General features: G+C 39.6%; 1 protein-coding gene across 2 annotated transcripts in view; it reads left to right on the forward strand.

The window, feature by feature from the left end:
- MTHFD1L (methylenetetrahydrofolate dehydrogenase (NADP+ dependent) 1 like) overlaps positions 1 to 26,146 on the forward strand; it is a 160,939-nt gene that overhangs the window by 58,667 nt on the left and 76,126 nt on the right. The window contains exons 19-20 of one of the 2 annotated variants that reach the window (XM_030023221.1): positions 1,417 to 1,485; positions 7,805 to 7,916. In XM_030023221.1, the coding sequence (XP_029879081.1) occupies positions 1,417 to 1,485; positions 7,805 to 7,916 (181 nt within the window). Of the gene's footprint in view, positions 1 to 1,416; positions 1,486 to 7,804; positions 7,917 to 21,773; positions 21,812 to 26,146 lie in introns of those variants that run through there. The other variant, XM_030023222.1, reaches the window with a different exon arrangement.

Raw genomic sequence — 26,146 nt, forward strand, 5'->3', positions numbered from 1 at the left:
CTAACTTCTAAAATTAACATATTAAGATTTATGAATTAAAATTTATTCTTTACTAATTCAGAAGAGGGAAAACTATATTGTTTTGCTACCAGTTTTTCTTATTATGTCTTTGCGGGTCTATTGGGGTTTGTAGATAGTGGAGGCTTACAAAATGCAAAGAGGAGAAGAAACATCTTTCCCTCCTCCTTCTTCACTCTCCTCCAAGGAAACACTTGCTATGCTTTAGTAGAAGCCAGTTTTACTATCTTGGTTTCAATCCATTTTTATCCAAGGGCAAATATTCTGCTTCATTTTCCTCTGAAGTCTATGTTCAGATGTTATGTTCAGAAAGGGGAAACTGGAATTTGTATAAAATACTGTACTTATGTAATGACCACATACTTTTATGTCTCTCATCTGTCTGTCATTCCAATTTTCACACAGTTTGATGATTCAAACGATCAAATGAGCCACTAATTATAACACTGCTGCATTTTTTTCTATCCATTATCTAGTTCTTTCAAAACAAAACACATTTTCTTCTCAAAATTGAAGTAATATAGGAATAAATTGAAATAGATGCTTGTGGTTTCTAGATATCACTTTGCATATAGTTTAATAGTGCTGTGCACACTCAATAGCCAGTTTTTTCTAAAACGGGCATTGGATTTTAGCGTAGAGGGATGTCACAACTTTCTCTTATTTTAAATTCAGTCAGCATGAAGTTTATACTTACTATCCAGCAAAATTTTTAGGGAGGAGTAAGATTTCGTACAACTAAAATGCAGCAATTCACACAGCTCCTTTTGTCCTCTCATCATGATAGTAAGGCACCTTTAACTTTTAATCTCATGATGTATTCATAATCTATCCCTATTCAATTCTGTGTCTGCTTTCATCCTGTGTCTATTACATATATATTTGTACAAGTCTTGAGAAATATCTTTTCTGGTTGTTGCTAGCTATTGATTCATGCTATTGATTCTGTCATGAAAGAAATACATCTGTCATTTCTTTAGGCAGTTTTAGCAAGTTACTGCTTTCTTGCTTTCTCAGGTCTCAGTGGCCTTTGCATCCGCTTTGTCTTTTGTTCCCATGAACGTCCTCATGCTGATCACTTAATAACTATGTTTCTGGTCTCTTCATGAAATAGGAAGAATATTTACCTACTGCCTTTTACGTGTATTCAGAGCAAAATCGTTACTATTTCTGGCACGTGCTGTAAATACAGTATGTTAGAAGTCTTGAGGTAACATCTAAATAAATTCATTACGCAACACTATAACACTGCTTATCCATTATGGTTTATGAGCACACCTTCTTTTTCTCCTTTGAAGTGTAATGTTTTTTCCCAGTTTTAACAGTAAGCTTAAGTTTAACTCAGAAGTGTTGTACCTTAGAATTGGCTTCCTTAAAATGTGGACTCTTGTTTTTTAGGGAGTAACAGGTGCTTTGGCAGTTTTGATGAAAGATGCGATTAAGCCCACACTAATGCAGACATTAGAGGTGAGTATGGCTTATGATGCCTGCACTTCTCTGACTTTCAGATTCCGTATTGTGCTTGTTGTGCTCCTCTCCAGTGACCGCGCTTAACTTTCAAGGTTCAATCCAGGGTCAAATCCATAAAGGCATTTTATCAAATGTTCATTTGTGTATGTTAAATAATCAACTCTAACTGCATTTATACCTTTTTGGTGTTTTTTTTTTTTTTCCTTTCTTTGAGACTCTAGCTTTAGTCGTAATTTTGCCTAGTGTTGCAAACAAGCTGCAGTGCACTATTGAACTGCTTCTGAGCATGCTGGAAGGCAGGTTGGGCTTCCAAGTAATAGACTTCTTTCTGTTTCCCGTCTTGCTCTTCTAGGGAAGTTTCCTTTTTATGTATTTCCTTTATATGTATGTTCCCATGATGATTCCCACAGCTCAGCATTTTGAGTGGAATATAGATGCTTTGCTGAGGCCATTCTATTATTATAATAGTTTGTGCCATTCAGAAACACAGGAGGGTCCTTTTGCCTGTTTATGCTTTTTCAAAAGATGGCTCCCAGCCACCCTATCTTGCCATAGTGCCTTCAGGGACTAAATGAAGCTTTGCTGGCCTATGAGAGAAATGTTTTACACTTACCCTAGTGAGCTTTCTTCCAACAGCTCAAAGAAAGCAGAATTAGTACAACTTAACTTTGTGTTTGGGCAGTCTAGTATTGCCTTTTCAATAGTAAGCTGAATGATGAGCAATATTCATGGGCAGAGGGAAGAAGAAAAATGGGGAAATAATGAAGTAGTTTTGGAAACAAATGCATTTGGAGAAAAATTAATGTATATTATTGAAAGTTTGACCATCAAAATTACATAGCTGGAATATTTCACAACAATTCCTGGTATGGTGAAGAGTTGAAGAATGTAGAAAGTTACCAGTGCAATCCCCAGTTGGTAAAAATGTCTCATTTTCTGCAGCATGTCAAAATGATAACTACCTTTTTGCTTTTGTGTTTGAATGGGGACAAATACCTACTCTCAGGGAATATTAGAAAAATAGAATTTAAGTCTACATTATTTTACTATACCCATGTTAATTATTTTCTCCTGCAAAGAACATCTGTTCTTTCATGTGGCTGTATGAAGAATATATGTGTGTCAGAATTTAATATAACATCCAATAGGAGAAACTGGAGGTCACGTAGGATCAAGAATGTCACAGCCAGAACGGTGGATAACATTGTATGCGTTAAGCATCAGGGACAAGGTAGCTTTGATTCTGAGTGTTTAGTCTGCGTCACTCTATTTGCACTTTGCATATCTGTTAGAAAATAATGTGGTTTTGTTGTAGTGTTCTAAAAGACAATTATAAATGTCAGAAGCGTTTCTTTTGATTGATAGGCATTTGATTCTGGGGCTTGCATGCTTTTTTTTTTTTTTTTTTCACTGCATTTCTTTATATTTATGCAATAAATTTCTTGCCTTTTATGTGGTATTCTTTTCTAGTCTAATCTATGCTATGGCTGAAACATCTGCCAACTTTCATCAAACACTATTGCTTGTTAGGAGGACCCTGACCGCAGTACCCAAAGATATTTTTCCAAAAAATTCTTCTTACAAAGTTATTTTTAAAATGGCAAACTAATGCAGCTCAGAAGACTGTTTCATGCTTCACTCCTGCCATTTGAGTCTCAGAGATGAACTTTTGTCACCCTTTGAATACCTGTTGGCTTGCAGGCTAATATGAGCCACCTATCCAAGAATGGAAATCTCCAGCTTATCTGTTTCTTTTCCAAGATAGTGCTGTGCTTAGGCTGATGTGGGCCTCTTGGACTGTATCATTGCTCTTGTGTAGAGATGCGATGACCTACTCTGTTACTGGCCATGCTGTTGTTGCTGTTCTTGAGCCGCAAGCTTGTGTCATATCCCATTTTGTGAATAAATACCTTTCATTATTTTTAATTATTCATGTTAATAGGTTTAAGAGGTGCTAATTCTAATAGCTTCAGTTTTTAAAAAAAAATGAAGGGAGGGGAACAAGAAAGATATTTTGCCCTGCACACTTGAATGTAGTGCAGTGATCCACCTGTGAGTTTAGAGCCCTCCAGCATGACAGGTCTGAAGACAAGCTAATCCTAGTGTACCCTGAGATGGCAGATGTAATAATGTCTCTTCTGCTATAGGGAATGACATATTTCTGATGAGTATGTGAATTGCAAGTCTTCCTTCTTGAAAACCAGAAATGAGGAGAACTGAAGCCTAAATTACACTTGAAATAATCCTAATAAGTAGCATCCAAAAGAAGAGGCACCTCTCAAGTTTCCACAGAGGCTACCAATAGTAATTGGCTGACATAATCCTAATCCCTTCAGGGAGAACAAATTCTCAATACAAGTGTAAAGACCTTTAGCGACAGTACCACGACTTGACTGACAACAGTAACATCAGCAACGATCCTACAGTACACGGGTGGTGGAAAAACAGAATAATATGATTACAGAGAACACAAATGCAGCTCAGACTGTGCCATGGCCCTGTCCTGCAAGCAGGGATGAAACTGTTCACCAAAGCAGGTCTTCCAGGTCACTTTGGTAATGGGGAATGGCAAAAAGGCTGCCTGAGGAGGGGGAGCAGGAGATCTTCTGGATGACTTCTGCCGATACTGACAGTTAATTTGGCATAATTTGTAAGTGATAGTGTCTGTGGGTAGCAGTGGCTGAAAGTAGCCGTTGCAGAGATAGCTGCACTCCTCTGTGAGCTGGCGAAGAGCTTGTAGATGGGCATTGTGTTAAGCTGTGGAGGTCTGAGGAGTTGCTTCTAAGGGTATATGAAAGGGGAGAAGAACGACCTACTTGGTAGATTTGCACCAGCTTGGTATGGGTGTCTGCATCCACTGGAGAAGAGGTTTAGAAGTTCATAAATCAAAAATGCCCAAATGCCTGTCCTGCATGGATCTGAACTGGCAACTTCTGTCAGTGCTTTTTTTTCATATGTGAATTAATGTGGGTGGTTTAATTTGCTGGTTTTTAAAGAGATTTCTTGGTGGGTTGATTTCCATCACAACCCTGCTACTATGTCACCAGAAATGCCACCTCAAGGTGTTAGTAATTGACAGTGTTTTATATGCAGGAATGACAGTAAAATCTCAAAATGGGAAACATGGGGCTCTCCGCCTACAATAAATGTAGGCTTCAGTAGAACTTATATCCAGTGCCATAGAATTGTGATAACTTTGTTTGGAATGTACGTAATGATTTCATAGTGTTTATCCATGTTTGTCATGACAGATTTGTTCCCTTGTGAACTGATCCCTTAATGTTTAGCATTTATTTATACCATGCGTAACAGAGCAGCTGCTCTGTGGGACAACTCTTTGTAGTTGCAGGCTGGCTGCTCTGGGATGGTCTGCTCTTGTTACATTTAAAGTGCCACTCAGTAAAGATGAGGGGAGGATGGTAATTATAAACATCTTTCTAGTGGACAGATAACTTCAGATATTTATTGACATTCAGGGTTTATCTTCTTTTAGTAGAACTTGGATAATAAAATTTCCTGTACTGAAAACAGTCAGCAGAATGCATCCCTGTGCCACTGTTTGTTTCTCCGTATAGTTTATTAAGAGTGTAACGAAAATAAGTGGCACTGTGCCGAGTGGGATGGATGGGCTGACACAGAGTTACTGAAGCTGGCCTGAGAAGACATTGTTGTCCCTCTTCCAGAGTGTGCCTGAAGCTCCCGAGATCCTGCTGGAGTTCACTCCCTTCAGTACCTAGACTCTATTTTTCTTCCAGGATTGCCCTTGTAAAAAGACCATTAAATAACTCCTCCTTTTCTTCTGTTGGATTTCAGAGCTCCAGGGGAGCATCTGTCCATGCCAGTGGTTTAGTAGTGTGTTTGGATTTCAAGTTAGTAGCAGGGGGCCTCTTGGCAACTGATACTCTGGATGTTGGACTCTACAATCCAAATTTCCTTCCCATCCGTATTATGTGGATGAACTCTTGAAAGCACAATTGCAAGGGAATGTTGTGGGAGACCCTTCTGGCCCCGTCTGCATAGCTGTCACAGTATGGGACGGGCTGCCCATCATCTGTGTTTGTGCTTCTGTGCATCACATCTGCCCATGTGTGTGCTGGGCTTTAACGAAGGCAGCCCTGTAGTTGCTTGCCACAAGAAATTAAGGGCTTGGAAAAATAAAACTAAACTTAGTGAGTAATAAATCGGAATAGATCCAGTGGCTTTCAATCTGGTAGCTGAAAACTGCAGTTGTCTCTATTTGAATGCCAGAAGGGTAAATACTGGGTTAAAGTAAAAGTAAAGCTTAAGAATGTAAAACTTAAACTTAGGTTGGTGGAAGTGGTTTGCATTTTATTTTGTATAAGTTATAAGCTCTTTGGAACAGAGGTAATCTTTTATTTTGCAAAGCACCTCCCATTAGATTGATGCCTAGATACTGTAAGAAGCTTTGAAGGTGTACATAGTTCAAGTTAAATTTTTTGCATAAATATGTAAAACCCCAATTGATATTGCAGTATGTGGTCATTAGCAGATAGAAAACAAAAAAAAAATTATACGTAAACACTATGAAGTCAGTATGTTATGAATAATAATGACCTACATAATTTCTTTTGTTACAGGGCATGATTTCTGGTTTATTTACTTTTGTCTGCTCTTGTTCCACTGTTTCTTCTCTAACATGTATGAAGCAGAGTGGTCTTTGGATTACAGCTTAATTGTCCGTTTTTTGGAGAATATCCCCTGCCCATATGTATACATATTCTCCTTTTACCACTCTTGACTGACACCCCCCCCACCCCCAAAAAAAAAATCCCCTGTTTTTTAGAACAAACTTGAAGTTTGATGTGCAGGGGTTAAAAAGTTACTTGTCTTTGCTCTGAATGAAATAATTACTTATGTATAATTACTTCTAGAGGAAACAATAAGATGCTTGTTAATAAATTTTATAAGATTTGTTTTCAGTGTTGCAGAAACACAAGAATCTGTTTTCTATAGCAGCAAGTATTTCACTACTGTAATCCAACTGTTCTGGTGTTTTATGGAAAACATGAAAATTTTTTTCTGTGTAGGTTGTTTTCTTAAGACACTGGCGGGGGCGGGAAGGGGGACACACCAACCAGTTTTTATTATATGGTTAATAGTTTCCAAATTGTGGTTCATGGGGACTGTTGGATGTGGCCTGCAGCTGATCTGCGGAACACTGTCCTCCTTAATTGGTATTTCTGGTCAAAAATTGATGAAGATTGCCTAGTAGCTTGCCTGAAATTTTGAGGGTTGGCAGTAGCTCCTAATACAGAACGTGTGAAGACTATTGGTGGAGATAATCTGAAATTGTCTGCCTACCTTTTCTTTAACCAGCTGGGGATTTTTAAAAGCATTAAGACAACAACAGGGATTTGTTTGCTTAAATATTTCATCGTAAGATAGCTGAATTGACATCCTTCTGTCTGATTGTGTATTCTGACTTGAAGAAAAGGTAGCAGTTAATATATCTCACCTAATCCCAATCCCTTTCTGTAGATGCTAACTTTCTAATTTCTCCTTTCCTTGTGATGCCTGCCAAAAAAAGTAACAGGGAAGCTGAGATTTGCTTTCTATCTGACAAATTTCTCTATGTCATTACTTTGTTAACTCCTGGCCTATCCCTTTTGCTGTTTTAGATTGCTCCCTGCTACAGAGTCTACTTCCCTTGGGTATTTATACAGTGTCTAGTGTAGGGCAATTTGGCTCTTCACCTGGGGCTCCCAGGCGCTCAGCCAGCAGTGGTGAATGCTTTTTCCATGGTATATCACCATCCCCACTGCACCCCAGCCATGTGCCTTCCCTTCTCCCTCTCCAGCTTCTTAACCATTGTCTCTGGCCCCTCATTCCTTCCGCTGGCTACTTTGCCTGCCCAGGAATGGCAGTTACAGTCAGTGAGGAAAATGGGAGCAGTAAGGGATGGAGTAGAGCAGGAGCTGGGCTCTATTTGTGGACCGTCTGCAGCAATGCACTTAGTGCTGATTGTAGTACATATGCCAGAATAGCACGCCACAGCATTAGGGCAGTGGAAATACGGAACATAAGTACAAGATTGGGCAAGAAGTTGTGTAAGTTACCTACAGGTTGCACTGCTGTCCGTTACCTTTCTATGGATGAAGCAGGTTCTGGTATCTAAGCCTGTCAGTGAATGGGGTCTCAAGCACCTGAGATGTACATAACCCCCCTCGAATTATCTAAGTGCTTACTCATGATATATGCTTTTGATTTATATATGATCTTGATTAGTCTGCAAGAGAATTGTGCTTGTGTTCTTACCTATCCATTAAATTAGTGATATATATTTTTTATCATTCAGGGAACACCAGTATTTGTTCACGCTGGACCTTTTGCTAACATTGCACATGGAAATTCCTCTGTTTTGGGAGATAAAATTGCCCTTAAATTAGTTGGAGAGAGAGGATTTGTAGGTAAGTATTTATTTTGTTTATTGTATTATGGTTTTTTTGGTAAGTTAGCAAACAGTGGTGTAAGTGAATGGGTACAATAGCAATGAAAGGTAAGAATGATACTTCATTTTATGCTAATATTAATAATAATCTTAAATAATCTTAAAGTGAACATGTAAAAAACCCAAAGCACTACTTCTTTCACCATGCTCTTTGTCTCAAGTGTTCTGTCACCACGTTTGAGATTCCATAAGATGACTGAACCAGTTAAATGACTGGGTTGCATTGAAGGAAGTGTCCTGTAGTTCCTTGTATTAGTATTCATCTGACCTTTCTTGATAAACAGGCAGAAACCATTCCCTTTTCCTGCTGAATTATTTCTCTGCCAATTCAGCACACCCAGCCAAATCAGGGGTCAGGTGTCCCTGAGCCAGTGCAGAGGAACAGCAGAGGAAAGGTGGTAGAAAAAAAAGTAAGACTGCCTTATTTTGGTGGCAGTGAACCATTAGGTTGGTCCAGCTGCATTGTAAAACCTCACCATGAGGCCCTCATGTTCCCATGAAAGCATGTAGGTGGGCAGACTCTTTTAATATTAAGAATTCAGCCTGCAGAAGCGACAATAGACAGGTAGAACTTACTGTTGCGGTCGCAGGCAAAATAAACTTGTGGCTGAATGGTGAACTAGTTTTTATAAAAATTGTTGTGTGTGTTTAGAATTAACAAAATGAAAGGGGCATTGCTACTTTGCAGTAGTAATGCCTTTGCGCTGCTGCAGCCATTTTCTTCTGTGTCCTGAACACCCAGGTTGCCTTATGTTAATCCTAAAGTTGAACACTGAGTACCTGTGGAACAATGCTCTTCAAGAGGTGCAGTAATGTGAAACATGAGGTTTCTTATGCTAGTGCCCTTAAACTAGCAGAGAAACGTGTATGTATATCCTTATGTCATACCTACATATTGCTGTAAATTACATAGAGAACCAAATTACTGGAAAGTACTGTTTCTATTTAAATTCATTGGTAATCGGATGGGGGAGTTGTTTGCATTGTTATAGAATGTATATACTTTTTGTTATGATACAAATAAACCTATGTATTTACAGATACAGAATAGAAACGTTTCTTATACAAAGTTGTTGACTAGTGAACAAGAAGATAGAGGGATATCTTCTTACAGAAATCGTAAAAAGTACTAAAAATTAATACCAATAAAAAATAAAGGCTTGAAACCTGTTGTAGATCATACTGACTTTGAAAAAAAAAACCCTAAAGAAATATGTCACTTTGCTATTCTCTGAATAACAACAAAAAGGTTGAACAGGTAGAAATTCTATTTATGTGCATTCCGTTATCTTGAGGGCTTTCTTTTTTTTGCCCAGAGAAGGGCAGCAAAGCTGGTGAAGGGCCTGGAGCCCAGGTCTTATGAGGAGCGGGTAAGGGAACTGGGGTTGTTTATCCTGGAGAAAAGGAGGCTGAGGGGAGACCTTATCGCTCTCTACAACTACCTGAAGGGGGTTGTAGTGAGGTGGGGGTTGGTCTCTTCTCCCAAGTAACAAGCGATAGGACAAGAGGAGACGGCCTCAAGTGGCACCAGGGGAGGTTTAAATTGGATATTAGGAAAAATTTCTTTACTGAAAGGTTTGTCAGGCATTGGAACAGGCTGCCCTGGGAAGAGGTGGTGTCACCATCCCTGAAGGTGTTCAAAAAAATGCGTAGACGAGGCACTTCAGGACATGGTTTAGTGGCCATGATGATGTTGGGTTGACGGTTGGACTCGATGTTCTTAAAGGTCTTTTGCAACCTAAAAGATTCTATGTTTCTGTGATTTTTCTGTTTTCTCATTTTTGCTTGTTCATCTATATAGAAGTAAGTTTCTGACCTCCCTAAGCATTCTGTGCCTAGAAGAAATGTTCTTCGTCCTTCTTTTCTTTTTTTTAAAAGGAGCAGCAAAGTGCACACAATGATTTTTAGTTCCTTGTTAGGGTATTATTAACAACATTAGCTCCTAGAGTCAGTTTTGCTAACCTCTGCCCTTCTGATTCAATATAATTTGCAAAGATTGTTGGACATTTGCATGTAATATTTTGTTAGCAAGAGCATTCTTGGGGAAAGTTTGATTCAGTATTCTGCTCTCACTTCTTATGTTTAGGTAGGAGTAGGTAGGGAAATGCTGACCTGTGTAGGAAGATAAAGCATCACAGGGTGGTGAAATGTGAGGTTTTCAAGGTAGCCTGAGCATGTGTTGTGTGTTTGTGTTTCCTTTTTAAAATGCATGATCATGTCAAGGACAAGAGTTGTTTTCTCCAGTGTTGCTGTTGTACAGCTAAAGGGTCTGTTCATTTCCCTCTAATAATAAAACATCTATTCAAAGTAAGAACATTTTGCATTCTGAATACATTTATTTAATGATAATAGAATCAGTATTTCATTAAGCTATGTTTGTTACTATATGGCTTTGTGGAATGAAGAGCAAAAGCATTTAGGGTGGCGAACATTTTTCATAGGCTGGGTGAAGTGACTTTGTTTCTGCAGTGAGCAGTCTTTTCAAATGGGAAGTCTGTTTTGCATCATCTGAATGGACGTATGTTGGAGGCAGTCTTGAGTCTTGATCCAGGTTTTGGAGCCCCAAAAAGTATCGCCCTGGATTTGGATTCCCCTCCATTCACTGCTTCCCTCAGGCACTGAGAGCATATCCTTGCATTTCATGCTTTTTTTTTGTCTTATCCACCTGTTTGTCTTTAACACTCTTTTTTGCTTTGTTCGTCTTTGGCTCCAGTTTCTCTGTTGGGAGACAGAGCGGTGTAGCTGCAATAGAGGAAAACCTTTGTGTTTTGCCAGCTAAAGGCTCTTGCTCAGATTTTGTTCTACAGAACACAAATCCCATGAAACTGGCTTCAAAATGAGACTGCCTTTGCTCTGCTGAGCAAAGAACTTCAGCGTGATTTTTGGATCCTTGTTAGATTATTAAAAGCAATAGTTCCTAGAGTGGCCTACTTAAATAAACTTTGCAGGTAGTCGTAAGTGTAAATGGTTGTTCTAATGATTGTAATTACCATGAGCTTTATGGTTTAAAAAAATACATTGTTTACTAGTTACCAGAGTAACTAGTCAGAGCACATGGGCAGAGACTACATGTAGCACTTGCTGGTTTATTAAATACCATCCTATCCTACCCTACACAACTGAGGTCTAAAATGACAGCTACAAAGTGTGCACCAGTCCACATTGAGGTCACGTCCGTACAGGCAGAGAGCCCAGTGCCTTGTGAAGCTACACAGCAAAGCAGTTAGCAAGAAACTCCACCGCAGTCTGCTTGCTGTGGTGTGTGCCTGAACCCTGTATGGCCGTTGAAACTCGGTGGGGAAAGCTGATCCTGTAGTTAATTCAGACAGTAGGAGTGCAGGACAGCTATGCTGCAGTTCTGTAACTAGCTGAAGAAGTTTAGTTACTCACTCTTGCTAAAAGTAAAAATTTTCACTGCTCCATTTTTCTCTTTTGCCACTGTTCTCGTGCAGTTCATCCTTTCCTCACGTTGGATCTGGCACTCATTAGATTCTTGTATAAGCGATTGGAGTTCGTGTTTTGCCATGTAGGTTAGTTGCATAAGCTCATGCAAGAGTCCAAGAGGTGCTGGAAATAGCGTAAGGTAAGCGGCAGAACTGCGTGGCTGGGAGAGGCATTTTAGGGACCATGAGCTATGAGATTGGCTCTCAGTCTTGTGCAGCTGCATCCAAAGCAGGAACATAAGAAATCTGTGAGTGTCTGCAATTAAATTAATTTCCTGTACAGTAGAATAAATATCTTAATGTACATAGGCTAGCTCACTGTGAGATGGTATGAGAATAGATATTATATATAATATTTATCTATTTATTACTTCCTATATTTATTTTATAATTTTTGCATTTATTTATTATTTTGCTTTTAAATATTTATTATTTTATTTTTTACTTAAGCCACTGTTATTTTAGAGCAGAACCTCCTGCTAAGTGTGTAAAGAGTGCTAAGGAGAATAGCACAGCCTGAACTTGCACCACAGTTTCACAAATACAGATATTTTTAATTTTCTGTCCTGGCTTAAGCAGCCTTCTTCCTCCAGCTGCTTGTTTCCAGTCCTGTGCAACTCCTCACTTGCCAGCACACCTGTTTATAGAGCTACATGATAAACTAAACTGGAGAGTTGGTCTTGACTGAAAACAACTACAACAAAAAAAATCCCCTTCCTTCCCCTTACAGACAGTGGCTGGGCAAAAGGTTATATGTGCAAAAGGGGAGGATGAGATAATACCACATAAGATGGTGTTCTTGCTGAAATTAATATTTATGATATTATAGCCTCATTTGGAGCTTTAAAGTGCCAGTAAAGCTACTGTGGATGCACTAGCTAATCAGACTGAGCCTGCATTGCCAGAGCAGCTAAGTCTGTCTCCTTTCTCAGCCTGTGCTCAACTGTTTTTGCGTGACATCCCAGCAGAAACCTATTGCACTTTTTGTTGGCTTAGTTTTCTGCTGACTTAACACAGAAGCAGTTCAGCCCAGAGTCACAAAAACACCGGAGCTGGTGCAGGGAGGGTGAGTTGGGACAGCCAGCAGCGAAAAACCAATCTGTTGTGTAGATCCCACTGTTTGTGTGACCATGTGCCATGGCCAAGGCAAAAAAAAATCCTCCCGAAATGTTCTTTTTAAATTTATTTTTAAACCTTACTTTCTCTCCCTGGCCTGCATTGCCTGTTTCTCTGCTTGCTCTGCACCTGAAATTGCAATGTGCTGTGCCTTTTGGGTAGCGTCGGTTAACAATGATGTAGACAGTCTGGTTTTGAAAAAAAAAATCTAAACAAAGTTTAACCGTTGAGTCCTCTTGTGAACTGTCACTAATTGAAGGCACTCCCTGCTTCAGTTTCAGGTGTCCAAGTGAATCACAGGCCCTCATTAAGTCCAAGATAGCCCAAGCCTTTTAGCTCAGCTTGTTGTTTCCCTCTTCTCTGAGCTTTGTTTCTATGTACTGACAACTCAGTCTTTTTGCTCTAATTTTGAGTTCTCTTGGTACAAGTTTTGCCACTGAGCTTTTAGTGTAATGCCTTGGCTGGCACTGTGTGGCTAGCACTTGTTTGTGTTCTCAGCCTTTTACTGCTTCAGGCCTGTTTCCCTGCAAATTCCCCCCATCGTTGCTGTGAGCAAGCATGGCCCGTTGAGGATGGCAGCCCCTGCACCGGTGAGGGTGAGCGTGCCGCATGGCAGCTGGGCCATGCGGGGCAGCTGCGCCGATGGTCCGGGAAGTGTTGCACTGCGGCACATTGAACGTGCCGATCTTCACAGCTGCTATCAGAGCTTTGCAGTCTCTCACACATCTCTTTAGCCCCTCTGGCAGCAGCCTGAAGTCTGTTTCTGACATTTCATTTTCCTTTTGTATGAAAGGTTGCCTAAGCTGGCCTGTTTAACCGATTCTACATCACTTGCTTTTGGTTCAGCTTTATTGTTTAACAGCAAGGACAGCTGACATCTCAGCAGTGGCTGGGAAAGGAGCTTGGAGTTTAGGCTGAGTCCTGTGCTGTGACTGAGTGGGACAATATATCTTTATCTGTATTTAGGCAGTTACTTTTATTGGGGTTTTTTTGTTTTGTTTTGTGGTGTTAACCTCTTTAATTCCCCTTTTGTTCTTCATCGCTGTCCTCTGATGTAGGAACGTCAAACTTGTGGCTGATCCACAGAAGCTGGTTAATACTGAAGGCCATGTCTGATGTAAATTGCAACTAAAGTTTTAACTTGCAGCCCTGAGGATAAATTTGCCAGTTATGTAAAGAATTAGTTTTGCACAAATTTCTCCTTGTGCTTGTGTTTTTATTTCATGGTTCAGGGTATTGTATTTTGATTTTCTGGAAGTCCTCTTCTGAAATGACCTCTGTGCCTCATCTTTCTTTCCTCCATTGTTTCCCACCATTGCTTTGAGGAAGATTTTCATTGTTTCAGAAGTGTCATGGCAGTTTTTGCAAATAAAAATGTTAACCAGGTTTCTGGATGTCTAGGTTAGAGTGATTGCCTTAAGTGAACAAAGAATCGTTGTATTTGTTTCTCTGATAGCAGAAGTCCCATGTCTGGATGAACACAATGTACGGTGTATATGTAAAACACTTGATTTTAACTTCGAAGATTACACTATTTAAGGAGGCAAGTGTTATTGATAATATTTTGCCACATAAGATGCTGCAGTATAGGAAAGAAAGATTTCACAAAACAGTTTTGGGTGTTCTTAAACATACACACACGCACTTCTCAAGGATTTGGGAAGTAGTATATGGGTTCAACCACACTGTAACTGATGCCAGTTAAGTGTCCCACTCATAAGCACTGCGTGTATGCAGAACAAAACATAACGTCCTTGTCCTAGAAAGACTTGCTAGTGCCTACTGACAGGCACCTGGCAAAGCACAGGAAAATAGGCCTTTATCACAGTAGTATTGCCATCCTGCTCACCCAGCAGTTTTCTTTTTTGTGATAGTTTCCGGGGGGGGGGGGGGGGCCGGAATTCTTGGTGTATTTTGCAAGTAGACAAAGGGTGAGAAGTTCCGTAGGTTTCAGGAAGCATGTCTCTTGTCGGGGAGAGCAGAGGAAGGGGTGCAAAGAAACATCAATGAGATGATGGAATTTGTTCTGGTTGCTGATGTCTCAAATGTCTTGCTAAGGACAAAGGTTTGTTTAAAGAGAGGTGCCTTGAACTGCACCCAGAAATGGAGGGGGCTAGACTACAGAACCCATAACTTGTCGCACCCTTCAGGCATGCCATGAGGTCAAAATGTTTTGTGATCCTGGTTTACTCCTGTGGGCATGTATGCCGACAGCTTTGCTAAGAAGGGAAAGGAGATTATCAGTAAACCAGAAAAAGGACAGGGAAATTTTGGTAACTTTATCAACACAGAATGCAGCTAGTCACTTCCTGTGAAGAGTCTTGGCTCAGGAAGAGGTAATCATTTAAACATCATCAGGGCTTCTTACGTCACATCTCTCTGCCGCTCATTCTTCCTCCTGTGTTGGCTTAAAGCAACAAAATACCTTGTAAAACACCCAAGTTCCTTTTCTGCATGAGTCAGATTGTTTCTTAATACTTTGTTAAGGTGAATAGAAAGGATGAACTATGAGGTTTTTTAGTCAGTGAATGAAGGCTGCCCAAGAGGTGTTTTGAAGGCTTAAAGGATGAAAGAGGAAGAGGAATGAGCTTTCCTGAGTCATATTTGTCAGTGTGTCAGAAATTATTGCAATAAGCAACTCAGCAGATTGCCCCATCCATCTCTTTAATCCCTCGAAGGCATTTCAGCAGAGGAAAAGGGGTGGTTGTAAATCAGAAAAAAAAGTGAAGCATGAATGTTTTTGGAATCCTAAACCAAAGTCCTTCTGAAGTCTGTTTTTCAGGCTTGGACTATGTGTTTAGCGGTTGCTTTCTTTCCTACTCCTAATAAGCACGTCCCATTCAATGCTGAGAGCACGCTGTGCTAGGCAAGGTCGAGTGTGACTTCGTATTTCCTGGTGTTGTATCAGGTGACAAGAGGAGGCTTATTGCAAGCTGTTGGTGCCTTTCCTAAGAAAGGTTCGCTTTCTGTTTCTTTCTTTAGTTGATCCACTTGGTGTAATTGGAAAGACTTTGTCACACATTTTTAATGGTATAAACTCAAGTAGAAGCAGTAAACTTTTATAAGCTAAGTAATTGACTCTTTATTGTGCTGGTACTCGTGTTAGAATAAACTAATGATGCTAGCTGCTCTAACTATCAGTACATACAAAGTTGTATTTCAAAGGGTACCCATTTTACATGCTCTCAGAGCAGATGTATAACAAATTTATAAACCACCTTATGAAAATTGTATGTGTTTAATACACTAAGTGAATAATCTTCAGTAGATCTTTTTAATGTCATAAGACACTTCAAACTATTTTCTTAGTAGTAGTCTTTTTCCAAAAAAAGGAAATAAAGCCCAAATACTTCAGCTAAACTTCTTTTGGCACCAGTAGTACAGGTGATGATATTACATTTAAATGTTGAGTTCAAGGATTTCTTTTTAAATTTTTTTTGTTGCTCAATACCACTAGAAAGGGGTTCCATGCGGTGACCTTCCAGAGAGCTTTAATTTTTAGGATTCTGTCCAGTGTCTTTCTACCTTGTGTTATTTTATCTCTGACTTCTTCACTCCTTATTTTCACAAGAAACAAACTGTAATGAGATTACGTTCCAATATTTTGCTCTTTGAACCAATGTGTTTTTTCTTGCTTAAGTATTAAAGCAAGGCTAAGGTTTCATGGTACAAGGTGGTTGACAGCATTATCAGTGTCGGTGTTACTGGCGTACTCTGAAACATGTGTGCTGCAAACTAGATAAGGGATGTTCAAAACTTTACAGTGTTTTCTCTGATCCCATTCATAGTGCAGCTGCTCAAGCAACTGTGCTTCGTGCAACTGTGGCAGTGGGGTGTTGGGAAGGAAGGGGAACTGTGTTAGTCAGTATTGCTGCAAGGCTCTTAAAATCATGGTTTAATAGTACAAAGCACAGTGGTACCACCAACTGCAAAATAAGGTACCGTTACTCCTAGAAGATCTGTGAATCTTTGCCATTCACTTGTGAAGGGTGATGCTATTCACATCCCAAGTGCCCTTTTTATTTCTTTCTTCACATTTGCCGAGGTAAAAGTAAATTCCATTTTTTTTTACCTGTTGTAAAGTGGAAAGAAAAAAAATCTTCTGTTCCCCTTTGCTTTTAAAATCTTAGCAGATTTTCTTACCAGTAAGTTGGAAAGTCTTCAGAGACGAGATGTCGTGCAACGCATTTTCCTTCACTGACAGGACGTCAAAGTTCCTGAAAGCTTACCTGATTTACTGCCTTGTCACAAATAATCTGGGTGCAAATCATGCATCCCTTGCTTATGGATTGCTGCCACTGAAAGCCAGGTTACAATGATTTAAATGAATTCCTATTGCAGAAAATGCTTAAAACAGTCTTGAAATAATTTATTATTATGCCAAATTAGAATCAAAACTTTTCTTATATCTTTGTGTGTTCAGAGCCCTTGAGAAAGTTCTGAGTGACTCCATGTTTTCACTGCAGATCTCTTGAAACTTTCTGCTGATAGTTCTGATCTTTAGAATACATTGCAAAATAAAGCTTTTCAGAAGGAAGATTGGGTAGAAGAGAGCTGTCCTGAATGTTTTCGTTGGGAAGCATTCTAACATTGACCTTGGTATCATATGTCACTATATTTCAGAGTTGAATTAGTTTGGGAGCTCGTAAATTATGCAAAGCTAAACTCAAAACTGAAAGTTGATGTTGATCAGGAATTGTTGAATTATGTCTAACTAATATTGCACTTGCAATAAAAAAAGTGGTGTTTTGCCCAGGAAGGAGTGGTGATACTATTTTGAAGAGAAAAGCTCCCAAATTATGAACTGTCTTGTAGTGAGATTTTACCTTCTTCCCTTTAAGGAAAAAGTAAATCTACAAAGTGTTAGAAATTCACTTGGCATTCCCTTGCTACAAAACATATTTGTAAATGTACATTCCCAAATCTGTTGTTGATATCCAGAACGATGAGGGGCAATTTACAGGAATAAAAGAACATGTGATTATAAATCATCAGCCATTTAGCTGAGTTCTCTGCTTTATCTGACAAGCATATCAGATGCTCTCCTTCATAAACTGACTGAGCTCCAGTTTGAAACTAGCTAGGATTTTTAACTCTTGCTGCTACTGCTGGTAAGCTAGCTGAGTTTCTATGGCCACTTTGAACTCATTTGCTCTTGTTCTGTAATACTGTGTTCCAGCTTAGTCTTCTCTTTCTCAGGTGATAATTTTTATACTGTCTAACTAAACAAGCACAGCTTTTCTAATCTTTTATAATTAGTGCTAGGCTTGCCATTCCTATAACACAGCCTATCTGCTTTTTTAGTTTCTGCATCTGTTACAATATTTGCTTTCTTCAACATAGCTGCATGCACATTGCTCTGCAAAGTCACTCTTACCTTGCTGGTGTTCATCCTCAGATCAGTCACCTTTTTTTTTTTTTCCTCATTTTCCATACATAACTCATTCTGTGATTGACTTAATATTGCTAGGCTCCCAGACTCTTCTCTGATGTTTGCAGATATGAAGTTCCCAAATTGCAGGTCAGATTTTTGTCATTAATCTCCAATGGCAATGGCTGTTTACTAATAACTTTCATTCTGTTTCTCTTAATTTCTTCCTAAACACCACAGGAGCTTTTTCGTGTGTGATGTCCTAGTTCCTCTCCGTGCTGGCGATGCTTTCAAACTTTGGCATCGCCAATAAACTCCATCAGTGTTCCTCAGTCTTTCTGCTGAGGTTGTTTAGCAAAGAGTAAATAAGAGCCCTCAGGCTGGTCCTCTCTCTTGTCCCACAGTTCTATCATGGCTGCCTGTTCTCCTCTCTCTTAATTATGTAATCATAATTTTCTTCTAGCTTTGCTAGCACATTCCTATGTAGTGCTGCAGCAGTTTTTTTTCCTGAAGACCACATTGATGAGATGTTGTCACATTTTCATTAGTGGAGAAAGGTTTGTATCTGGCATAGCCTGCCTCTGGTAGACAAAGGTTATATTTCTTACTTAGCTTAATTTTTTTTTAATTATTCTTTTCTTAAAAATATGTTTGAAAACCATTTGGCTTCTATCACTCAGATTTCCCCCCACTCCTCTTACATTACTTAAATATGGGTTTTGATACTTTTCAGATACAAGGCACCAAGGGAAAAGGAAATTATTTAAAATGTTGATATAAGCTTTATGGTTTTTTTTTTGTTGTTCCAGGACTTTGAAATTCCTGATTCACTCTTTGTGAGTGAAAGAGTAGTGCATTCAGGTCTTGTGTATTTTGGTTTTTTAATTCCAACTTTAATAAATTATGGTGACATCACTTTATTAGCTTCTGCTTTTTAATTTGTGTGGCTGAAGACCCTTGCAATTTGTTTTAATTTCCTTTGCTGGCTCTGACTCTCATTCTGTAGTGTAGCAACTCTGTCTGTCTTTTCCTTTCTTTTAGAGCTTGTGTAATTAATAGTTACACATCTTCTGCTCAAAAAGTCTACCCTGCAGGACAACAAAACTGTGTATTTGACTGCCTTTCCTCTTCATGACCAGGAGTTACCACTGTTATCAGGCCAGATGCCATGTGAGAGACCAGGCATTTTACTTAGTACATTTAGAAGAGTTTGATTCCACGAGTGAAGTGATTTCAGTGTGAGGAAAGCAATTAAAACATAATGATGACATGATAGAAAATAATGAAGAGATAGTGTGGCCTTGCATGGTTCTTTTCAAGTTTTTGGAAACTTTGCTGGTGGATGGATGCTGGTCTGTGCCTCACTGGCAAAGGAATTAAATGGTTTTCTCACAGACTAAGAGCTGTGAAGTGGCACGCGTGTGTGTCGGTCATGTGCTGAATGAAGTGTCACACCATAACTGAGCTGGCTGGGTCAGAAGCGAGCAGAGAGCTGGACATGCATAGCTTATTTGAGAAAGCCATGCTTTCTTCTCTTCATATGGGTTTTCAGAGTAGAAGGGAGACGTAGTGAGATAGTGTTTTGGTTGGGACTGTATATGCCTGGGGGATTTGCTGTGATGATGATGGGGAGGCAGGAAGGGTGGTGTGAATCTGTTCCTGCTGGCTGGCTGGCAACTAGGGCTGGCTGGCTCCTGAGGACCTGGTGTCTTGAGGAGACCTGTCCTTTCTCCTCTTTCTTGCCCAGTAAAAGACAAGGAGACAGAGCTGCTGAGTCCATAGCTTGTCACCAGTAGCACACATTCTCTGATTGAAAACTCCTGGTCTGTCTTGTGGCTAAGACACTGTAGTGCATGTCAGGAGGCATACATCTTGTTACCACCTCCATCCTTGACTAGCTTCGTGGCCTTAAACAAGTAATTTCAGCCTCCATGCGCAGATGTAATCCCATTCTTCCTGATTTGTTTATTCAGTTTATAAACTTTCTTGGGGGCAAGAACCATCTCACCATCAGAAATGGGGAGATGCCAAACACTAGAGTAATAGGAACTTTAAGGTAGCAGGGCTTTTGTAGAGCCATGGCAGCTGCTAGTACTTAAACATGCATCAGGAATTCACTGACAAGCTGACATGGTATTTTAATGCCCTGTATGCTGCCCTCTTTCTGCAACATGTCTGTCTGCGTACCCAAAGAAGGGCAGTGAAGCTGGTGAAGGGTCTGGAGCACAAGTTTTATGAGGAGCGGTTGAGGGAACTGGGGTTGTTTATCCTGGAGAAGAGGAGGCTGAGGGGAGACCTTATCGCTCTCTACAACTACCTGAAAGGAGGTTGTAGTCAGGTGGGAACTGGTTTCTTCTCCCATGTAACAAGCGATAGGACGAGAGGAAGTGGCCTCAAGTTGCGCCAGAGGAGGTTTAGATTGGGTATTAGGGAAAATTTCTTCACTGAAAAGGTTCTCAAGCACTGGAACAGACTGCCCAGGGAAATGGTTGTGTCACCATCTCTGGAGGTATTTAAAAGACATGTAGATGTGGTGCTTAGGGACATGGTTTATTGGTGGACTTGGCTGTGCGAGGTTAACGCTTGGACTTGATTATCTAAAAGGTCTTTTCCAACCTAAACAATTCTATGATTCTATGTTAGAGCTTAACACAACTCTTTCCTCTGTCAATGACATTCATAAATTAAAAGTATGGAGTGTACAACTGTTAAGGGCTATCCATTATTCTCGGGCTCAGGACAATTATCCAGGCGTAAAAACAGATAGGAAGGATCTGTCATCATTCAGAAAGTAGAGGTACTGCCCAGTTCCTGATAAATAAAATACCATTCTACTGAGTAGAAACTGATGACATTGCAACTTCTGTGCCATTTATTTTCCCTTCCCTCCCCAAGTTAGCAATCTTACCTAGTTTTAAAACTCCCAACTCATAAAAAGCAAATAAGCAGTTCCTTTTGTTACCTACTGGTTGTATTGCTTTTATTTATAAGAAGAAAAGAACCAGAGGTTAAAAAAATGCAAACAGTAAAACATCATATATGCTAAGGAAGTTCTCTTAATTCATCACTTGGCAAAGGAAATAAAAGAAGGGTCCCTAGCTAACAGCATTACTTTTGCTTAGGGTTATTTGGCCGAAAATCCATCATCCTCTCTCCATTTGTGAGTATTTCATATTGACTTACACCCTTTAGCAAGGGTCACCAGGGCAGGGTATGCATAAAGAGTTCAAGTCGCATTTCAAAGGCTGAATTTTAATTGTAGTGGATGGTTTATTTTTAATATAATTTGAAAATGAAAGCTCTTTATTAGATTTTTTGTTTGTTTGTTTTACTAGCTTTTTGATACTGAAATCTAATGTTCTTTTTATGGACTACTTGCATAAGAATTAGGTTTGTTCAGTCATTTCCGTCACATTAGAGAAACCGGTTTTTGTTCTTTTTTTCTGAGTCATTGTTCTGAATCTGCAGGCAGGAGTGCTTTGTTTTCTGAAAGCTTTTATAATTAAAATTGTTAATAATGTACAAATATGGAGGGGGCAATGTTTGTTTATTTACTTTGTGTATTTACTTTGTGAACTGTTGACTTAAATCTTCAAGGCTCCAGAGAAATCAACACAAATGTGAAATGTGGTAAGGACATAAATACATGTATTTCCATTTTTGATTATGGTAATTATATTTGGCAGAGTTTTAATATCATCTAGTACAAGTTTATATTTAGCAGAGTTGATTTTCTGTTTTCCACTGGTATTCCATAAACACGTGCACACTGAGAGCTCAATTAATAGGCGTTTCAGGGAGAATTGTTCAAAGCTACATTGTCGTCTTTGGGATCAGAACTCCAAAATGTTTTCTTCTCATCCTGTGCTACCCTCTATACCAGCCCAATTGAAATAATGTCATGGTTTGGGGAAAAAGGTTAAGGTACGTCTTTAGATGTTCTTAGAAGAAAAATGCACATGCAGAGGGTTCTTAAGATTTATAATTGCAGGTGTTTTGTTTTGCCTCATAAATTTTATGAAGTACTCTATGATAAGATAATACAAAAGAAAAATACTGTGATTTCTCTGAAAGTATGCTGACTTCAAATCATTGGGTTTTTTAATTTTCAAACAACAAACCGTATGTGTTGTTATATGCTGGGAATTTCTAAATAATTTTAACAGAAAATAGTTATTTCTCTTTGAAAACAGAAATTAGGTTTGCTTACATATCTGATCTTATGACCTGGTGGGATTAGCTTTAAAGAAAAATATCAAGAATTCATGACTAGGGATATAAATATGTTTCTAAACCAATTCTAAACACGTTAATTAGATTGCAAATAATGCTGGGTTATGTGTGGCCAGTGTGATTTGTTAATGGGAAGAGTGTTGCTTTGGCAAATAGCCAAAGTGCTTTTGAAGGTCAGATGTTGACAATATTTGAAAGTGTTTGGAGACTGTTCTCTGATTCTACAAAATAATACATTAAAAGATTAATATCCTAAATGGTATATCAGGGTCACTTAGCTGCTCTGACCTTGTCCTTTTATTTTTGCAGTTTTATATAGCTACTGTGTAATTAATTTGATTTGATTGAGAAAACAGATTAGATTCAAATACAACAAGAGAAAATGTGGATTACAACCATTTTTTAATTTTGGGTGGCTTATCTGTCTTTTATATGGTCTTTTTGTTGGTCCCTTTATCCTTGATTTGCTATGCTGACAGCTTTATTGAAGCTGACAGTCTCAAACTCTTCAACTTTCCTTCCTGCAGTAATAAGGCAGATGCTTGTAATGTATCTTCAACTTAGCCCTGACTGCAAGCTCTGAGTGGGAATGAAGCTTCGGTGACAGAGCAGATGCTTTACATGCATGAGGACGCTGCATCTATCTGCTGCCTCCATCTACTGCATCTCAGACAGAGCTCCCAAGAGGCTGAGTAACAGCTTCATAAATCAAGGGTTGCAGGTTCAGCTCTTCCTGCAGCCAATTAAGAATTCAGTGTACAGTTTGGGGTCCTTTGCTGCACAAGGAGTGAGGAAGCACAAAAATGCGGAGGAGGGTCAAGGACAACAGAGTAGCTGAGATAAGATGATGATGGGCAATTACAAAGAGGAACTGAAAAAAAAAATTATAATCTGTAGTAAAGGGGGATCCACTAATAATGTACAAATATTTCAGAAATGGTAACGGATAGTTTGCAACAGCAGTTCTGTTGCCTTGATTACAGGAACTGTGGTTAAGTGGAGAAATCCACAATAGGCATTAAAGAATTGGCTTAGCCATGAGCAGTTGAAAAGATTTGGCTTGTAAACTAGCAGAATTACAGTTTGGTTTGATTTTGGTTTTGGTTGTGTTCTTAATTGGGAAATCCACGTAGGAAAATCCTTCTCCATGTGGGATTTGTTGGTGTGTGACCTTAGTACCTTCACTCTCCTCAGTTCGTAATTCTTTCTGTAAGATAGATTGCTCATGTGCACACACACATGGTTCAACAGACACAGTTACTTTCCACAGCAGTTTTAACCAGCTGAGTCCTTTTTCCGCATCCAAAAATTACAGGGAGAACAGTAAATACATATTAATAAGGTCAACACAAGCCATCAGTCTTACACTTTGAGTAGAGGTTCAAATACTGGTTTTGTACAGTTTATTTTAAAAATATAGATGATTACAACCAAGCTAATGCCTACCTGCGAAAGGTATTGGAGGGCTTACATGTGAAAAGCTTCCATGATATCCAGAGTTGCTCCTGCTGTATTTCTCCGTGCATGTGGCTATTTCAAAGTCTGTGCAGCACAGTGGGCTTTACATGCTTGCTTCTTTTACCCTCATGTGCTCTGCTGTGGCTTATGCTGCATGTTCTCAGCACTAGGCATTTTTCCCCATCTCCTAAAGTACTACCAACAGTAACCGGCACTTTCTCTCTCCATGCAAAGTCTTTCTGTGTATTGATATCTTAAATTCTGTATGTGCTTGATACATGTATTGCACTCTTTGTAGAATTTCCACCAGGACAGAGCTCTCCAGCTAAGCTCTCGGGATGGTCTTGTAGATTAATTTACAGCCTTTGCATCAGATGTTTCACTGGGCCAGTTTTTCATCAAGACAAACTGCTAATGCAGTGAAATACTCTTCTTCCTAGGGATAAATAACAGGATATTCCCTTTGTCATGAATTTCTAAAACACGGCTCAGTAGTTTTGTCAAGAATAGTGTTGCTGGTGTCCCCTTCCAGGCCAATCGCAAAGGGAAGGCATTCTGCTAGCAAAGACTTAAGTGGAATGAAATAAAACCAGAACCTATTCCTCCTCCTAGGAGGAGGATTCAATACATGTGTATGCTGAAAAGACGGTGCCTAAGTCATGGACAAAATCATTATCATAATAAGCAAGCACTCCCCAGAATTTTAGAAGGGCAGAGTGGGGAATACTTCTCAAAATGTGTGCCTCATTAAAACTCCCCCAGACTCTTTACTAAGGCGGCAGCCCAAGGCGAATAGTTGCATGCATTATCAGGTAGGTTTACATTGCGGTGATTAATGACTCCGTGCCTGGCATGCCTCGGGTGATTGCACCAAGTGACAGGAGCATTGATCATCCTGATTCAATGGGGGCTCTTTGTTGTGTGGCATCCGTCCCGGCCTCAGCCGACACCACTCTCCTGCCATCCATGCACAGGCGCTTTTGTTTTGTGATGAGAACAAGGAGGAGCGCATGTGGCTGGCAAGGTGATTTCCTGGCCTCGCCACCTCTCATAGCCGCGCCCATCGGAAGGCGTGCAGGGGTACGTGAACGCCCACAGCCCAGCGTGTGATGGTGGTTGGTTAAATGGGTTTTGGCTCTGAGGGTACCTTGAATGGCTGCAAAAAATTATGTATTCGTCATTCATTACCTGTATCGTCACTCATTGCCTGATTGTATTTCTGCTGCTCTTTCGAAAGTACGTCATCTTCCAGGGTGTATGCTGAAGTGGTGTTCTGTCTCAAGAATAAGATCCTTTGTGTCTCCTCTTTCCTTATTCATGAATCAGTGCAATATGGGTGCTAAGGCAGGTGTTACTTTGTGGCCATTTGATGAAATGGGTAGAACTTTTCCAGGGAAGAGATCTTCAGGCTCTCTGCCAGCCTCCTGAAGTCAGTGTTTTCCAGATGCTTGTAACATGACTTCTCAAAGCATGTTCAAAGTCCATTTTCCGTAGCTCTTCCAAGTGGAGTAGGAGGAGCCAAAACCTGAGAGCTCAACAGAGAGAAGCTTCAGTTTGATGGAAGGTGTATTTGTGGCAGGAGCTTCAGCCAACTGGATGTTTTTAAAGTGAAAGTAAATGAAAGTCTGGTAGTGAGATACGCAGAGAGAAACATGGTTTAGGTGTGGTGAAATTTATTTTAAGCACTTAGGGTAATACCGTGGGTACTATAAGTTAATACACTCCTTGCAGTTGGGGAATTGTAGAAGATCCATCAGTGCTGCTGTTAATTATTCCTTCCGCACAACTCCAAATAAAAAAGTGGTGAGGTTTTAGTTTTGTAATTACCAGAAGGCTAATAATTCTTTGCCAAAGGCCATGATGATCTCTTTAAGTATGAGATAATGTAATTGCCTTATTCCTATGCCATTAATTGTGCTCCATTTTAAAAACTTGGTCATCTGTCTTATGAGCAAATGATACTCTGTTACCTCAAAGGAAACGTGCTATGAATGGTAAAAAGATGCAGCTAAAATTCACAGTTCTTTTGTTTGAATTTTTCTAGTTAATATTGTAACAGAAGGAGGTTAGAAAAGGGGGAACTGTGTATGTTTGGTTAGTGTATTCAGCTGTGCATTACAATTCATGTCAGGGGCCAACACTTAGCCTATGAGTTATGGGTCTTTACATGAGTGTAGGACACAGGAATTAAGAGAAAGTGACTGTAAAACCCAGCAGGCTTAGCAGACGGTTTCAAAGAAATGTGTAGCCCATGAAGCCACATACAGCTCACTTTATTCCTATTAGAATGAATTGTTTGTGGTTTGTAAGATGTCTTCAGGTTTTTAATCTCGAGTAATAAATCTAAATAATGAGCTCATTATTAGTGAGCTGCGAGAAGATGTCAAATTTTACATTTGAAATATCAGAGTATGGTTTGACAAGGTGGCTAGGGATGAATTAACAGTTTTCCACTGTTGAAATGCATCTCCCTTCCTTCCCCTGCTTCTGTTTGTCTGCTTTTGCTGCCTGTTTGAACATGTTCAGACACTTGTCTGATCTCACTTCAGCTGATTCAAATCTAACCCA

The sequence above is a fragment of the Aquila chrysaetos genome, chromosome 8, assembly GCF_900496995.4.
Source record: "Aquila chrysaetos chrysaetos chromosome 8, bAquChr1.4, whole genome shotgun sequence".
NCBI lineage: Eukaryota > Metazoa > Chordata > Aves > Accipitriformes > Accipitridae > Aquila > Aquila chrysaetos.